General features: G+C 26.7%; 2 protein-coding genes across 2 annotated transcripts; both read right to left on the bottom strand.

Annotated features, from left to right (window-relative positions):
- Positions 1-67: 67 nt before the first annotated feature.
- Positions 68-5,910, bottom strand: LOC132952564 (N-acetyl-D-glucosamine kinase). Its single transcript, XM_061024890.1, has 8 exons — positions 4,900-5,910; positions 4,722-4,806; positions 2,770-2,868; positions 2,558-2,699; positions 2,320-2,430; positions 2,092-2,221; positions 1,845-2,022; positions 68-1,018 (listed from the first exon to the last, which is right to left on the bottom strand). Exons 1-8 carry the CDS (start codon positions 4,929-4,931, stop codon positions 740-742), a joined length of 1,056 nt encoding a protein of 351 aa, XP_060880873.1. The 5' UTR covers positions 4,932-5,910; the 3' UTR covers positions 68-739.
- Positions 5,911-13,222: 7,312 nt separating this feature from the next.
- On the bottom strand, positions 13,223-14,760 carry LOC132952357 (ras-related protein Rab-28-like). Its single transcript, XM_061024639.1, has 5 exons — positions 14,628-14,760; positions 14,350-14,526; positions 14,049-14,172; positions 13,538-13,644; positions 13,223-13,449 (listed from the first exon to the last, which is right to left on the bottom strand). The coding sequence occupies exons 1-5, from the start codon at positions 14,706-14,708 to the stop codon at positions 13,267-13,269; spliced, it is 672 nt and encodes a 223-aa protein (XP_060880622.1). The 5' UTR covers positions 14,709-14,760; the 3' UTR covers positions 13,223-13,266.
- Between the last annotated feature and the right edge of the window lie 4,293 nt (positions 14,761-19,053).

Genomic DNA, 19,053 nt, shown 5'->3' with positions numbered 1-19,053 from the left:
TTAACATTAAACAACAATTTTATGCGCACATAGGCAGATTGTAAACAATTAAAAATGCAATCATCAATAATAACAAATTAAATATATATTCAAAATAATATTGAGGTAACTACAATTTCCAAGTACCATTAACACTATAATTCTAAATAAATTACTTAAACATTAAAATTTAGTTATGTAAAAATATAATATTACAAATAAGATGTACTTATTTGTATACGTAATCACTATTGTTTTCTTTTTTAGAATTTTAAGTAAAATGATTTATCAAATGGACATTTATAGATAAGCTTAAAAGATAGCAGTATGACTTAAAATATTTTTAAATTAATAAATTTAAAAAAAAAAACAAAGAACAACAATGATTAAAATAAAATGAACAATAAAACTATTTGGCCCCATACTTGTGATTTTTGTTAATATTTTATTAACTTATTATAGTCTATTTTAAAATACAATAAGGATACAAAGAATGGTTAATTGACAGTGTATATTTTTCCTAAAGCTAAGTTATCTGTTACTATTAAAACTAGTTTGGCTTTCAAATATATTCTAAACCTATAAACAAATTAAGTTAAGTATAATTATTATAACAAAAGGTATAGTGCTCAAATAACAAGTATACAAAAATGAGCAGAGACCACCAAACTAAGAAAATAAGACCCAATGGTTATAAACAATAATTACATTAAAAATTGGTAAGGCCACATTTGTTTTTGATTCAATTTCCACTACTGTACTATTGGCCTTGTCGGTCATGTACATAATGGAAAAGTTTCCGATAGTTATGTTCATAATCATAAGGATAATTGAAATTTAATTTTTTTGCAATTAGATATACTCCACCTAAAGCAACAGTCTTTTCAAGCACCAGTAAGGTAAATTCATCAACTATAGTTTCTTGTGAGTTATGGTGGTGATCAAGTTGATTCATAAATCCTTCTTTGAGTAATTCCCAACTTTTCCATACAGAGCCAACACACACCACATGCAATCCACCATTTTCTTTATGTAACATCTATGTATAAACAAAGTATATATTAGCAAATTATGATTTATTATTTTTAATTTAACACTCACGTTAATTTTAGAAACATGAGCATTTTACTTTATTTATTATTTCATTCAATACCTAAATACATGTATTTTGTTTTTTAAAACATATATTATAGGTTATTATACTCACTAATCATAAAATAATAACTATCTCAATTATCTAGCAGGAAAAAATCTAGTCACCAATTTGAAACAGTGTACCTAACTAGAATGTTTGAACTTAATAAATAGATAACATGTCATACAATTAAGATTCTTGCTTAAATAGATTGCATTCCTTTTTGAATAAAGGGTTATAAAAGTATACAAAAATTATTTAAATTTATGTTTCTGAACCAGGAAACTTCATAATATATGGATAATTTAGAAAAGTAAGAAGGGATATGTTCAAATAATTTAAAAAAAAGTACTCTTTTCTCCTTATTTAAATCACTGATTATTAATGAATCAAATAGTGTTAATAATAAAATCAATAATTGAAAAAAATCATATTTGTAGATAAATTCTGTTAATTTTGAGTTGTTAAACAGTTAAACTATTGATTCATTATTTTTTTTACTTATGAAAGTTTTCTGAAATTAGTTTAGTAATTAGTTTTTTTCTTTTCAAAATTAAAACAAAATATATTTGTGTAATAAATTTAGAATCAAAACAAAAGCATTTTTACTTGAGTTAAGCAAACAGTACAGTCAAATACAAATACCATTAAGAAGTAAATTTAAATTACATTTGTATTTAAAACAATGTTAATTTCACTATGTGGTAATATTTTTTAAATAAGATCTTACTTTATCAGCACCTGGGTAGAGTGATTGTATAAATTTTGCTAACTCTTTTCCAGCTTCACTAAAGATCCACAGACTTAGTTCATCTCCATCTTCAGCTAGTTCTGATATTGTTTTACACAATCTAGCTATTTCTGATTTTTCTTTTTTTTCACCGTAAAATACATTCAACAAATCTAGACTGATTATAAATTAATTATTGGTTATTAGTACTTATTATTCAACGTCATTATTTTAATAGTTTTTTTACACTTTATCAATATTAAAATGTGCTTTAATTGCTTCCCACACTCTGTCAATTGAATAACCATTTGGAACATAATTAAAATCTTCTAAATGATCCAAGCATAATTTAATACTTTTGAATGCTATCCAAAAAGCTAAAAAATAGATACATAGTATTATCAATAAAAAACATATTTCATTTAAGACAAATTAAATTATAAACAAAGGCAATTAGAAATTGTATTCATCTTACCGCTGCCTTCGTCACCAAGTAAGTGTCCATAGCCTCCACATCTTTTTATTGAAGAATCTGGATTTATTAGTAGACTATTTGAACCAGTACCAGAAATAATAACAGCTCCACCTTTAAAGTAATAAATATTGAATTTAAATTTGTATCATAATAAATTTTATACATGAAATTCAATATTAATCGACAGTGTTGTAATACAGTTAATTATTTTCATCAAAAAGTTTTTTTTTTTAAATACCTGATTCACAAGCTAGTGCGATTGGTGCCAATGTATCACTAACAACAGTTACCGCGTCAGTAAGGTCTGGATAACATTCTATTAATTTACTCTCAAATGTTTTACAGAAAATGAGATCTTCACATCCACTTAAACTCAATCCCTATAAAATAGATAAATTTTATAATTATACAAAACTTGTACAGTCAAATCACTTTTAAATGTATACAAACCAATCCATTTAATTTTGTATTGTTATTAAGATTAGCTTTCCCGAGAGCTTCTTTAATTAAGTCATTAACTCGAGACAGGCAGGGTTCTATTCCAAGAATCTAAATTATAAAAATTCATTAACTTAAAATATTTTTTTAAATATTACATTACAATTATAATATCTATTATAATACTAAACACTTCAAAATAATATTATAATATGGATATGCTTTAAACCGCATGGATAAGTCCGTTTATTTATTTATATTGATATTATTAATTAAATTTTTCAGCTATCGGCATTTTTTATTCTGTTGTACTTGACCTCTTAAGTATTTGATTTGACGTCAATAATCAATAACCTTATATTAGATAAAAAAAAAAAATAAAAACTGATAATTTAAATACTAGTTCCATATATGATCTTAAATCTAAATATTCTTGAAAAAATTTGGCTATCTATAACATTAGTTTCTTAATTTGTTTAATGAAATTATGAGCCTTGAAAATATAATTAATTAAATAAACTTAGTCTAATTTTTCTCAACATTATATAATGAATTAATTTTTAAATGATCAACAGCAATAGCATATAAAATATAAATTATCTAAGAAAATCAATAAAGTATTAACTTAACAATGTTAACACAAACACATAAACATAGTATACAAAATATTACCAACATCAATGCCTAGCTATTTATAGACAAATTATGTTAAAGTAGTACTTAATTAAAAGGTAATAATAGTTAAAAAGCATAAGAAGATTAATGAATCAGAATAGGAAAACATGTGTTGCTTAAAATAAATCCACAATATTATATTATTATATAAGAAACCTTGGTTAATTTATGAGATGTCTGTATAATTTTCAAAATCAATGCCTATTTATCTTACTATTACCTATTTAATCATTAATGATAGGCAACCTTCAATTTATTTAGTGAGTTTAAAAAATATATATTATTGAATTATAAATTTCTATAATGTAATTTTATTTTAAATTATTATTATAATTTAAAATAAAATAAACTTAATAATATGTATATTAAATAAGCATTTAAGAAATGTCTTGATCTAATAGGTCTTTGTAGGGTTGTATCTTTTGAACGACTTAAATACAAATATATTATTATAGGCACTTACAATATATTTTTATCCATTGCTTATTTCAGTTACTTAAAAATAAATTGAGTCTTTTGAGATTGCTAAATTGATGTATTCTATTTTTGCTTGTTATACTATCTGAACTACGGATTACGATAGTGTATCTATAAGACTATCTTAGTCCATGATCAGAACTATAATATTATATTTTATTGTAACTTCATAATTTCTTTAAATAGGTGATTGTCGATTGATGTACAACAGTGCCTAATTAAAACAGTCCTACTGGAAAAATGTTAAATTAGAATAGTCCAACATTGTACGTTTACTTTTTTAATTAATTGAGATTGTCTGTATAACTGTCTACCAATAAAGTATAGGTTCATATCTTATTGTCTGTGATGAACAATTTGTTTATATAAATATAAAAATATTAACCTATGTATTTGTTAAGAAAAAGGTGAATTTCAAACGATAGTACCTAAATAATAGATACAAGATTTTATGTTTTTATAAGCAGAACTATGGCCAAGAAAAGTCTTAAAAGTTTTAAACATATTGTATCATTGTTAGTTAGGTACCTAATTATATCTATGTAGTCTGATAAGAAAATAAAAAAATGTATAGGTTGCTATATTATCATCTACCTAATATCTATTAACAGTCAACAGATAGTAGTTTTCGTGAAAATGTAAGTAAAGCTAAACTGTAATAATGTATTTCTAATTTTTGTTATCTAAACATCAAGCATAAGTACCTCCGTTTGTTCAAAAATAAATCAAATTTCATTTTAAAGTTGTATGTATAAATAATAATTAGGTACTTACCATAGACAAGTACATATATATAATATTATGATACTTACCCACGGGTTTGTGCCTTCTCCTTTAAGTTCAGCTAAAATGTCTCCGTTGCCATTGGTTATGACGACCGTGGAAACCGATGCTCCCCTGTTATCCGCACAAAATACGTGTATTAATATTACAGTAACGCGGAAGTTGGGAAGACATGTTAAATTAATACATATTTAATCGTAGACTTACCCTTCAATACCTCCAAAAATCGCGTCGGCCATAATGCAGTCGGCGGGAGGAGGAATAACGAAAATACGAAATACCGTTCTGGTCGAGGAAAATAATGATAAAAGTAAAAACAGGTAAAACGAGTTGTGCGTAAATCAAATTAACGCGGAGAGATACGCGAACGCGATTGCGTGTGCACACAATCGCCTTAAGAATATATTAATATTATTATTATTATTATTATTATTATTATATTTATGTCTATTATTATTATATCGAGTCGTATATATATTATGTATTTGTTGCGCAAAACTACCGAAGGCAAACACGCGGGCGAGCTTATATCTCTTCTACAACTATTTCGTCGTACGATATATCCCAACAATAATATTAATACAGTGTGTGTTTAATAATATTATTGTGTATGTCGATCCGAATGAATGGTAAGAATAATAATAATAACAACGACAATATTACGAGAAACGATTTCGGAGATTTCGAGGGCAACGACGACGAGGAGATGGTCAGAAAACGACGGCGGTGCGTACTACGAGTGCGGCTGCAACGTACTACGCGATAAGGCACACTGGTACACTACACGCGGACACGGCAACGAACTTACTAATAGAAAAATAATAATAATAATAATGGCAATAATGTATAATAATAATAATAATAAATCTATCAATTTTTTTAATATAATAATATTATGTTTGTTATTAACGTGTCGGCGGCGGAAACTCTTGATAAGGCGGCGTTGAAAACACGTTATTCGGCCGATATCACTTTTATCGGCATTCGGCGGCGGGTACAACGGTTAGGTAATGACATTATATATATATATATTTATATTATAGCGCCGCTGTAGCGGTAGTAGTAGTACTGTAGTAGTAGCGGCTCTCTCGGAGCGCTCGGAGGGGTGGTTGCAAGAGGTCTGTCCGCAGGTCGAGTGAGTCCAAATGTCCGGTCGTCACGATTTTCGGACACTCCGCGGTAATAGCACAGAATAGATTAACTATACGTCTATACACTATCCGGCGCCGTCGTCCGTATTTTATATCGACGGTATGAGTGCACGACAGCTATATATATGCATACTATAATATAGTAAAGTCGATCCCACTCAGAACGACCTCCCGAGTCCTATTATTATTATAATTATTGCAACTATTGTTGTCTATGTTCGAATCGAATACGTCTTTCATAATAACGTACCGATCGACGATCTCCGATCTCGCTTTCAGAAGTCTTTCCGTTATCCGCCTCCTGATCGACCGGCTTAGGTCCTCACCCGTTATAACAAAACAAAATTAAAGTACTCTTTCGTCACACACACACGGTCATCAATGGACACGTTGATTAAAAATATCGCGAAGCGTACAAAATATAATATGTAGCATCGCGCATAATAAACGTAATAATTACTTAAAATGAATTCATTAATTATTCTGTGACAATTATATAGTGCCTACGTCATAGTTAATGGGCGCACTCGCGTTATGGGTTTTTTTTACAATTTTTGTTTAACGGTCCATTACTCGGTGCCGCCGCCGTTATTGGTTAGTTTAATTAACAAATTGTGTGTTTTTTTTTTACCTCCGTGTCCCGTCGCGGTTCATTCGCAATTCAAACAAACACTCCAAATCACCACAACAATGATCGCGACGTAATAATGACCGCCTTGCTCTTGTATGCGCGATTATATGTAGGTATACAATCGCCTATTATGCTAATTTTCCCGCTATAACACAATCACGTAGTAGGTGCCTATAATAAGCGTATAATATAATATAGAAGTCAATTAGTTCAACGTGACGTTTATAAGACGTAGATGCAGGCGATTCCTTTTTTTTTCGTCTTTGATTTTCCGTGCCTAACGTAGTTAATACTATAGTTATATCGTATATATTATTATTTATTATATTATACTTCCCGATCACATGATACTCAATAAAATTAAAATATACATTATATCATATAGGCACCTGAGTATATAATATAGGTATCGCCGAGTATAATTTATTTAATCGGAATGATCGACCGATAAAGTAAATTATAAACGAGTATTTATACGAACGCGTATTATTATTTCGACTAGGTATTGTTTCCTTCAATGCGATATATGCATTCTGCATACATTAATCAGCTTTTTTTTTTTTATTCAACAGTCAACAAACCGAGTAAAAAAGTGTCCGATTTTTAATTCGTGCACTTTTATTTTGGGTAAAATGGACATATTTTTATCTCATCATACATTGTCAAAAAAAAAAATTAAAATACGATATTATACTGATTTAGAAATATACTGATTTCATTGTTATTAGAATAAAATTGGATTAATAATATAAGAGTTTGTATGGGCCCTTGCGTATACAGTATACACTCATCTTATTTAATATTTATTCAAAATTGAATCTGACAATTTTCTAGTTACTAACTGTTGCGCCAAGAACAAAACAGTATGGATTCTGATGAGCATTTATGGTTGTATAGAATGTAGACATGGTAAAGTGCATACCTGTTGTAAGAGTGTAAGATATTGTAATAGGACTGTAAGACTGAGCCAGATGTCTGGATATACCTTAAGAAATCTGTATCGATTGTTTTCATTTCTAATATTTTAAAATTATCTAATTAATAATTGATTATTAGTACCTAATTAATGTAATTTATGTAGGTAAATAGTATTGACTGTTGACATTGTATATTGGCATTTGACTGTGCAACTTATTATCTAGTTTATTGTATGGGTACACCTTGAATGAATATTATTATTTACTTAAACTTCCTAAATCTCTAAAATAGTGAACCTGCCTATACAATTACTTTTAAGTTATATTTCTACTAAAGATATCGATTTTAAATTATTCATGTACAATGCAATGTTATTTATTTTATTGACTATTATACAAGTATTAAGACGTATATGGTATATTGGATGTTTTATTGTCTGTTAAGACGACGCCATACCAAGGTTTGTTATCTTTGTCTTTCACACGTGTACAACATAGCGAAAACAAGTTCACACAGATCAGTCATAAACTCGTAAATTATTGGTAAGTGAATTTTGAGCTTATACGCTTACAAATTAAAGAAATCAACATGACAATATCTCGAGGGTGTCTTAAACATATTTTTCTGTTTCTAAACAAAATGAACCATACGTTTCATAAATTCCCATTTTTAAGTTTATTTTAGTACTTAGGTATCTAGACAATAGCTATAGTCTAAAATTGTAACATTTGTATTAATAATTATAAAGCAAAAATGATATTATGGATTATAATTCATGGATGCCCTTGAAAATATTGTTTTATGTGATATTGTGAGTCTTAACTCTAAAATCATTTCCCAATAAAATAATTACCAATTGATACTCATTAGTCATTAGGTACTTGCCTTGATTTTGATATGTTACACGTGTGAGAGACAAATTACAATTTCCAAACCATAATGTGACGTTCTCTGAGTATTTAAATTATATAACATTTGCTTTAAAAGCTTTTTACAGCCAGCTACTTGAGTGGACAATTTCAGTTGTGATTGGAAATATAAACGTATAGGTACCCATTTAAATAAATACCAATCGATTAAACTAATAAAAATTGATTAGGTATACTTTGACGCGTTATACTTATGAAAAATGACCTTCGCAATATACTAATATACTATGTTATATACTAATATATTATGTTGGTGCTTGAGGAAATTTTTTATTTACCTATTATTAGTATATACATATATCGGGCGTGTCTTACAAAATAGTTTTTGACTGTGTTGATTGTTCGAAATTCTAATTTAAACAAAAGTGGATTAGAGGGGAAGTAAGTTATTTAATGTGAGTTTGAAGTTTTAATAGATTAGTGCGAATATATGGTTGATAAAAATTATTTTTATACGTTTTTTTGTAACATGGTCAAATTAACTGGAAACTTATCAATACTAGTTTACTACCCACACATATTTTTAATTTTAGATACAAAAAATATAATAACATTCAAAAAGTTCTTATTAACAAATTTATATTGAAGTTTTTATCATTTCAAAAACGTGCTACTCATTAACATATGCAAATATAAATATCTCATCTTTCAAGACATGGTATTTTTTATTTTAAGTTATACAATTTAATAGAGTTTTGTATTTTTTCTACAGATACATTAATATAAGACTACCTTTGTAATGAATAATGATTACAGTATTTCAGATGTTATTGATTTTAGATTTATATTGTGTAGGTATACATTATATTGAAAACATAATAAACACAGAACCATTGGCTAAGTACCTATGTTAAATTTGCTCGGTAAACTCTTTGCATAAACAAAAAAAAAACTTAACTGTTTCCCAAAACTTTAATACATCTGGCTTATGAGATTATGACAATCACTATATTAGATTAATATAAATTGTGCATCATAAATATATAGCTATATAAATCACAAAAATACAGTGATTTTAATTTTATATCCAATAATTTCCTAATAAAATCAATGGTTTGGACGTATTTATATACCTACTATAGATTTATACTGTAGTCTAATTTTTAGTTATTTTACTAGTTTTTTTTTTAACTTTCAACTAACCATTTAATACATAAATAAATTAACTATTTGAATCGTAAACCTAAGGCTTGAAAATTTAAAACACTGTCCCTGATAAGTTTTTTTTAAAGCGAATTAAAAATATCGGGAATACAGCCACAATTTTTGTCATTTTACTTATTGATTCTGAGCAGAGCTATGTTGATTTTACAATGATGAGTGTTTTTTTAATTTTAGATTCTGAGCGAAGCGTGAATGTATTGATTTTATAATGATGGGTGTTTTTTTTTTATTTTTTATTTTTTATTTTTGTGTCTGTCATCAACTTTTAGGACAGTAAAAATGCTTGGATTTTCTTCAACAGTAACTTTTCTGATAGGAAAGTGAATCTAGTTGGTACTTTTTTTTTGGGGGGGGGGGGGGTCCCAATAGTTTTCACAAGCGACAAGATAAACAAAAGAAAAATTAAGGAAAAATGGGAATTTTTACACAAAATCGATTTTGGTTTTTGGTGCAACTCTTAAAAAAATGACTGTAGGTACATGCAATTTTGACTGAATGTTTATATTAGCATTTTCTATACACTATAATATTTTCCAAATATTTTGACTTATTTTGAGCTGTTTACGGACATTTTCAGTTTCCATTTTTTTTTAGTTTTTTTTCTATAAATACCAATAAAATTTTATTTGTTGGTTAAAAAAGCTTGAAAATTTAATAGAAGACTCCTAGGTTATTGTTTCAAAGGCAAATGAAAAAAATGAAAAATCCATAGCCACAATTTTATTTTATAAGCATCTTAAGTTCAAATATTGACAAAATACGTAAAAATGACGAAAATTTGGAAATTATTTTGAGTTAGAAATTCATAAAAAATTTTCTTTTTAAATCTAAGATTTTAAAATGTGATACAAGTTCCTCATAAGTTTATCTACCTTTATCAAAAAAAAAAAAATGTCTACAAGAAAGTCAAATTAAAATTTTTATAAGCATTTGAAATTCATATTTTTACAACATTTGATATTCACTCGATTCCTCATGTAACGATTTTCTTATTTTGTTCTAATTAAAAAACGAATGACTGTAGATACTTGAAAATTTCACTGAATGTTTAAATTAGCATTTTTTATACACCATAAAATGTTGAAAATATTTTTACTCTTTTCGAGCTGTTTACGGACATCAGTTTTAAATTTTTTTAGTTTTTTTTTCTAAAATATCAATAAAATTTTATTTGTAGGGTAAAAAAGCGTGAAAATTTAATATAAGACTCCTGATATGTTTTTACAATAGCAGTTGAAAAATATTAAAAATACATAGGCACAATTTTTTTTTATAAGCATTTAAAGTTCAAATTTTGACAAAATTTATCAAATTTAAAATTTAATAATTATTTTGTAGTTAAAAATTTATAAAATGTTCAACTTTTATAGCTAAGGATTGAAAATTTAAAACAAGGCTCCATGTAAACAGGTTATACATAAATTACTTTATTCACAATAATATCAAATATACTTGGTATAATCATAGGCTGAATGACCGTTTTCGCTCAGAATCGTTTTTTTATACAATGATATTATATCATTGAATTCAAATTCAATACCATCAATGACAGTGACCTATTTGTAACCTACTGTACAGCAGAGCGACATCCACTTACCCACCTTTTTTTATTTGTGTATGTACACCATAAGTAGTCGAAATAATACTTCGATTTTCAACTTCAATATATTTTCCGGTGGGAAAGTCAATCTAGTTGGTGCATTGGGAAGGTCAAAAAAAGGTTTAAAATTCTAGTTTTTAAAACCGCCTGTTTTTTTGTTGGATGCTAAAAACTGTTAGGTAGTTCTTAATTCGATTTCATCCGTGTGAAGTGATAACCTTTACTTACCCATAATACTGAGTAACTACACATCAGTTTATCTATTATGTGCATTGTGACATTGTGTATCGTGTGCAAATTAATCCAATCTACAATAGTACAAAGTTTATTTGGGTAATAATAAATAATATTAATTGTACCTATACCGTACGCCGTACTTTGTAATTAGGACAGTTACCTTTGTATTTATCTGACGTATACATATCTCTAAATTCAACACTTTATAAATATAATTGATTTAAACGCCAATGACCCGGTGACCAGGACGTAATAAAATTAATAATACAGATAATTAACAGATAATTTAGCAAGAGTTACTATATAAATATAATATAGTGTTGTCTTATGTTTTTGCTCAGATGACTCACCAAACCTATTAGATACTACTATATTAGATATTATAATTATTATTAAATGAAAACAATCCATTGCTTTAATGTGTGTGTGTATATAATATATTATATGATTATGTATAAAAAATATTTCAAAATATGTTGTTGTTTTATTCTATATTTATTATATAAGAATACGATTTCTGTACACCACGGCACTACACCGACTTTAATATACCTATTACTTACATTGACGGAGTAAATCACTAAATTTAAATTGATATATAATAATTAGTCATAACTCATAGTTATAAGTAATAACTAAAAGTAAAAATATGTTTACAAAATAAATTTGTTAACTAAATATACAAAATATAAAATTGAAATATTATTTATTAAATATAAATACATATAAATTAAAATCATTTCAAATGTATGATATCTATGATAATTTATTTAGTAAGGCTTCAAAAGAACTACCTAGTTTATAATATGTTTGGACCAATGTTAATACACAATACGTATAGTGATGCAACAAATTATAATTTTAAATGAACTAGTTAAGTTTTCTCAAGTATTATAAATTAAAACACATTTTCCTTAAAATATTTCATTATTATTCTTATATTTTAGTTAAATTAATAAAAACAAACAACAAAAAAAAGGTGGATAAGTAGATGTCGCTCTGCTGTACAGTAGGTTACAAGTGAGTTACTGTAATGGATGGTGTTAAATTTGAATTCAATGATATAATATCATTGTATAAGAAAAACGATTCTGAGAGAAAACGGTCAGTCAGCCTATGATATTACCAAGTATATTTGATGATATTATTGTGAATAAAGTAATTTATATATAACCTATTTACGTGGAGCCTTGTTTTAAATTTTCAATCCTTAGCCATAAAAGTTAAACATTTTATACATTTTTAACTACAAAATAATTAATAAATTATAAATTTGATAAATTTTGTCAAAATTTGAATTTTAAATGCTTATAAAAAAAAATTGTGCCTATGTATTTTTAATATTTTTCAACTGCTATTAGAACGATATATTAGGAGCCTTATATTAAATTTTCACGCTTTTTTACCCAACAAATAAAAATTTATTGATATTTATAGAAAAAAAAACTAAAAAAATTGAAAACTGACAATGTCCGTAAACAGCTCAAAAAGAGTCAAATTATTTTCAAAATTTTATGGTGCATAGAAAATGCTAATATAAACATTCAGTCAAAATTTCATGTCCCTACGGTCATTTGTTTTAAAGTTACACCAAAAACCAAAATCGATTTTCTCGAAAACAGATTTTGCGTAAAAATCCCCGTTTTTCATTAATTTTTCTTTTGTTTTTCATGTCGCTTTTGAAAACTACTGGGAAATTTTTACTTTTGACCCCCCAAAGTACCAACTAGATTCATTTTTCTGTCAGTAAAGTTACTGTTGAAGAAAATCCAAGCACTTTTACTGTCCTAAAAGGTGATGACAGACACAAAAATAAAAAAAAAAACACATCATTGTAAAATCAATACATTCATCGCTTCGCTCAGAATCTAAAATGCACATAACAGTTGTTGTTCAGCTATTAATTAAAAATTTCATATATTTGAATTTTGTATACACTATCAACTATTGAATGACACAAATTGTAGATGACATATTTTGCTGTTGGTTCGACATCATAGTTTTATACTGATTGATTGTAGTTTCGATTTCTGCTTTCACAGGTCTCACTAAATGTTGTTCTAAATCAAACTTCGAAAGTCGTAATCCCAAACATTCAGCCACTAACTGTTGCCAAGCAAACATTATCTAAATATAATAATTTGTTTGAATAAATAAAATGAAGCAAGCAGGTAATACATTTTTATAAATAATAATTATTTGTTCTTTAACTTACATTTTCACCAGTGCGTGCAGATACTGATTGAGAAATCGGTATTTTAAATTCTTTTGAAAATAATATTTGCTTTTCTTCAGCAACTGATCTTTTGTGTTCTAAATCACCTGTGTGTGTAACAATGTAACATAATGTTATTTATTAAAAATTAGAATTGTTTCAAAAATTAGGTACATTTGTAAATGTTCATACAATTTACAAGTTAATTGATTATTAAATATTTAAATACGTTAGGTAACTATATAGCTTATAATTTGGCAGGCGGACAGTATTTTATAAGAATAAGACAATTTAATAATTACAAATTATGTTCTTTTATTCTAATATGCTAATATCATTAAAATATTATACTATTATTCATAATTATTTAAAAAAACCAGTAGGTATTCAAATAAATTTATAAAAGTTAAAAATGTTACTGTTTCAACCATTTCTAATGTTTTGACGATTCTACTAAATATAGGTACGTGTTGTATGTTCAACTTCCAAATTTTTATGGATAGGTACTTACATTTATTTGAAAATAAAGCAAACGTTGGTACATTTTCATATTGAACACTTATTGCTTTATTGTACCACGTTGACACAGCCGAAAACGAAACACAGTCGGTTATATCATACACGAGTATGATCGCCTATATATTTATAAACATTTAATTTATGTAGTAAAAAATAATACTTCATATAAATAATGATTTTTTCTATTAAAATCATGTAGTTTAATTTTCAATGTTTTTAATTAAAAATTGTTATTGAAATTGTGTGATAAATACATAACAAAAAGTATAAAACAATATAATACAAAATATTACATCAGCATTATAAATGTATTTTGATAAAAGTCCATTAGATGATCCACTTGTATCCCAGATATTGATTCTGACGTTATGACCTTGAATTTGTGTTCTTTTTAAATAAAATTCTACGCCACACGATGGTATATATTGTCTTGTGTAATCATCATGGCAATATCTAGACACGATACAACTCTAAATAAAATGTACAAAAACTTTTAAAAATGTTTTTTTTTTTTTTTATAAAACGTTTCGATGTTTATTTACAGACTATACGTATGGATTTAATAATTTACCTTTCCTGTAGACGGTTCTCCTACTACTACAATTTTCAATTCTTTTTCAATTAATAAATTATCACCTGCATTTACAGACATTTTAATGCTTTTATGGTTATTGTAATATTGTACTTTGATAAGACTTATTGGATTTTATAATAGTACGCGCTACGTTTTACTGATTAAATGGTAGGTATTCAGGTTTCTATGGATACTTATACTTCACAACAGTCAACAATTTAAAAACCTTCCAGGGATACCGCACGCAGACACTAGTCTAGTAGTATAACAAATAACAATGTTCTGGTATTAGTTATATTATAGAGTCATCAGAATTCTGCAATAAAATCTAATGTTGTCTACAATAACATATATACCTATTTCTTTTAAATTATATACTTGGGTTATATATTTTTTATTAATTTAAGTACTGTAAGCTTAAGTAACATTATTATCACAATATTCACAATGAATTAACATTTTAGTATTAGAAATAAGACAATAAGCAGTAAATACGTGAATCTAAATCAATGATAAGTTAAAAACAATATTAAATCCAAAAGTTTCCTGAACTAATAACTGATAACAATTTTGAATATATTAATTTCTGATAAATACGTAGTTAGTATAATATCTATATTAATACAATAAACATATAATATTAGGCAATCCATTTAAATAATATAAAATGTTACCTAATAACACTTATATAAAGTAAAAGAACAATAATTAGGTAACTAAAATTATAATAAGAAATAAAAATAAATTCGTTGTATTTTTTAAATAGTCCTTTTTTAAGTTTTAGTAATATATTTGGCTCGTGTAAGTAAAAAGGTTGTCGACCCCTGACGTAGGCTAATTTATATAGGTAGGGATAATTTCGTATTTTTGTATGCTGATATTTAAAGTATGTATATAAAAATTATCTATGACAAGTATTTTTACATGTCTTAAATCGATCAAGTGCCTATTAACCTATGTATTAAAATTATAAATATTGCAGGGTAACCAAAAATAATGAAAACACTTTACTCATAGGACATTAAAATATTAAATACAATCGTAAAAATTATAGAACGTTTAAGGAATGATAAATTAAATTCATCAACATTCGTCATTTGTCACGTACTAGAAAAGAGAAATCCGTTAAAATTCCATTGGTTTCAAGTTGTATTAGTGAACAGTTATGTTATAATATTATTAGAAGGTATGGATATGTATTAGTCTTTAGTTAGGCATTTTAAATGACACAAATGTGTAGATATTGCATACATGTTGTACCGTACAATATCTTATATTATTATGTAGAGCACAAAGGATAATATGTAATTATGTAAATAAAAACTATTCATCTTATCTAAAATATGTCATATATTAATATTAGGGTTTTAGAATTTACAGTACGTAGCCAATATCTGTTATATATTTATACTTATACAGTTATACAGTTATACAAAGTTTTAAATTTGAATACCACTAAAACAAAAATTATAAATTAAGCTATTAACACATATATACCCATTTTTATTTTTGAGAGCACTTTGTACTAGTATAAGTAATGAGTTCCGTCTTGTGTACAATAGCTCTGTGATTTTAATAACTGGTTTTTGGAACTAAAAAACAGTTTCAGTTAATTTTTTACATACGAATTGAATATTGTGGACGGTATTGGAATATTTTAGATACATTGATGGTAGGTTCGGATGTGGGTAAAGTGTTATAGTTAATAATAATTATAATTAATCAAATAATATCGTTAATTAAATATAAATTTAAATAATTTTTAATTTTTTTATGTTCATTGAAGTTTAAAAAAAATGTTCAGTCATTTTACTGAATATTTTCATCGTAGTTGTGAAGAGACATTTTTTAGCGTTTCAGTATAATGTATAAATGACCGTCCATATTTAACATTATAAAATGCTATACGTAACTTTTTTATTCAATTGCATCAAGGGTGTACATATTATTTTATGTTTTCATCCTTCTACATATTTTGCCATTATTCCGGTTAGGTTATATAGTACGGTAGGTAAAAAGCTGTTGTTGTTTAAAATAAATTTTAGAAAATAAATACAACTCTAAAATATTTTATAAGAAAATCGGTACGTAAATAGACCACCCCGTGTATTTTTATTATCTTGTAGGTACTCGATAAAAACTTTATTAGTGACATATCATGAGTGTTTTTGACCTTAGGTATAATATAATATCAATACACTGAAAAAAATGGATTAAATGTACCTATGTGGGTTTATTTGTTGTACATTAAATGATATATCCGTACTCACAAGGTATCTACTATACCTATGTCCTATGTATATTGTATATTATATGAATTATGAACTATATAATAATATATTAATATCATCTATTATGATGTAATAAAATAATACAGTTACCTACTACCTATTATATAAATTTGTATTATTTTTTAATCATAATTTGGTGTACACTAATATTGTTATTTTCCAAGAATACAAATATAATTATATAAATGTTAGGTATATATCAGCGTCCAACACATAAGTACATAACTATACAAATATTATATTATATGCATATATGTATAGGTATACGTTATACACTATTTGCATTGCGAGTATTATCGGTTAAGATTATACTCGTACTAGGATATAGGTAAATTGTACATGTACATTTTATATAATATGACATTATGTGTAGTATTTAAAATTTATTAGTATTATCTATATAAAATTAATGTTTGTCTGTCTGTCTGTCTGTCTGTCTGTATGTCCTTATAATGCATTCCTAAACGGCTGGACCGATAAAATTTGGCACAGAGATATATTAGTCCTATCATTTGGGCCCATAAAAAGGATAGGACCAAACCCGGGAGGTGCTCAAACAGGGATTTTGAGATTTCCGATGGAAATTTTTGTTTATAAATGGTTGCCATGAGTTTTAAATCTAATATTATTCATGTAGAGTTGGCATTTTTAATGGGCAACGAAGTGCACGGGATCAGCTATATATTTATAAATAAAATATATTTTTTATAAATTTATGATATTGAATGATTGAAAAACGAGACTAATCAATATTATACTCATTTTTACTTCATCGCCTTATTCTTTATTAACTATTAATATTTATTACTATTTATGTTATTACTTAGGTATATTTTAATTACTAATTATGCCCTTACATTATGATGATATAATTTTTGCAGAAGATCTACATATTAACGATTATGGTCTATATCATGCGACATCGTTCTGTATAGAATATAATATTATGTTAAAATGTCATCACTAAACTATATTATGACGTCTAAGAAGCAACTCCGCAACAGCCTTCGTCAGTACACGTCATGAACGCATACGCATTTCATATTTTTAGTTCAATGATGCACGGGTGAAGTATCTTCGTCCTACAACAATAACACTACACACAATTTCCTTGTCACATTCTGAAATTCAAAAAATTCAAATAATTCGAATAATTGGAGCAATGTCGGCGTGTAAAACTGCAGAACCTACCATATAACTGCTATATTATAACACGCATTCGGAGTGTTCTTGTATAGTTGTATATGACACCATTATGCGGTCGTAAACAATATCCAAGATCTAACAGTATGTTTGGGTGATAAATAATATAAAATATGCACGACTGAAATTATATTCCGAAAATTCAATATATATACTCGGGAAAATATATATGAAGGTGGACCGTATAGAGTTGAGATTTTTGTGTGTGGGAAGGGGAACATCCTCTTCTCGCGATTAAATGTAAAATATGCAGACAAACTTTTTTTGTTTATATTTTGTTGTTTCGCTTTATTGTTGTACTTATATAGTTATATATGATTTCATATTTTATAGAATGCCAAGTAGGTAATGCATTCGACATTGAAGTTCTTTCGGTATTGGTTACCGACCAATATAAAATACCTACATAAACGTTATACACTTCAAGGCCGTATCTGAGGGGGGGGGGGTCCAGGGGGTCTGGACCCCCGAATGTCTTCAATATATCTTATTTTTAACCAAATATCAAAACCTAAATTCAATAAAATTACAATATACATGTTTTGTTTAGTTATTTTTAAAATAAATAATAATCTAATTTTTTTATATATTGCTTTCTGTTTTTTATAGAATATCTGAATGTAGATAATAGATTGGTTGCAAGTTGCAACGTAAACGTTTTAAATAATATGGAAAATAAATTACATTTACCATGATGGTAAAATAAATAAATAGTAAAAATCGAATTTCAAGTACATAAGAATTGGGTAGCAAATAAAATATTACAATTTACAGAGGATACATTTAGTCATAGTGTATAAATATATAATGTATCTAGTACCTATAAGTCTATATGCCTATATAGTATCTACTATCTATAGACTATAATTATTAATTACTTATATAATTTAGCTGGCGCTGTTCCAAATTCTATTGCACAATTATGTAAT

Source organism: Metopolophium dirhodum, chromosome 9, assembly GCF_019925205.1.
Source record: "Metopolophium dirhodum isolate CAU chromosome 9, ASM1992520v1, whole genome shotgun sequence".
Taxonomy (NCBI): Eukaryota; Metazoa; Arthropoda; class Insecta; order Hemiptera; family Aphididae; genus Metopolophium; species Metopolophium dirhodum.
The sequence above is the reverse complement of the archived record's forward strand: the minus strand, read 5'-3'. Positions and strand labels throughout refer to the sequence as shown.

What these genes read in the sequence shown, in the direction of transcription:
- LOC132952564 (XM_061024890.1), bottom strand. Translation starts at nt 4,931, where the DNA reads ATGGCCGACGCGATTTTTGGAGGTATTGAAGG. An exon ending in ATTTTTGGAGGTATTGAAGG is followed by an intron (nt 4,807 to 4,899) that starts GTAAGTCTACGA and finishes TGCGGATAACAG; the next exon opens with GGGAGCATCGGTTTCCACGG. An exon ending in ACTTGGTGACGAAGGCAGCG is followed by an intron (nt 2,222 to 2,319) that starts GTAAGATGAATA and finishes TCTATTTTTTAG; the next exon opens with CTTTTTGGATAGCATTCAAA.
- LOC132952357 (XM_061024639.1), bottom strand. Translation starts at nt 14,708, where the DNA reads ATGTCTGTAAATGCAGGTGATAATTTATTAATTGAAAAAGAATTGAAA. An exon ending in GAGAACCGTCTACAGGAAAG is followed by an intron (nt 14,527 to 14,627) that starts GTAAATTATTAA and finishes CATTTTATTTAG; the next exon opens with AGTTGTATCGTGTCTAGATA. An exon ending in TGCTTTATTTTCAAATAAAT is followed by an intron (nt 13,645 to 14,048) that starts GTAAGTACCTAT and finishes TTACACACACAG; the next exon opens with GTGATTTAGAACACAAAAGA.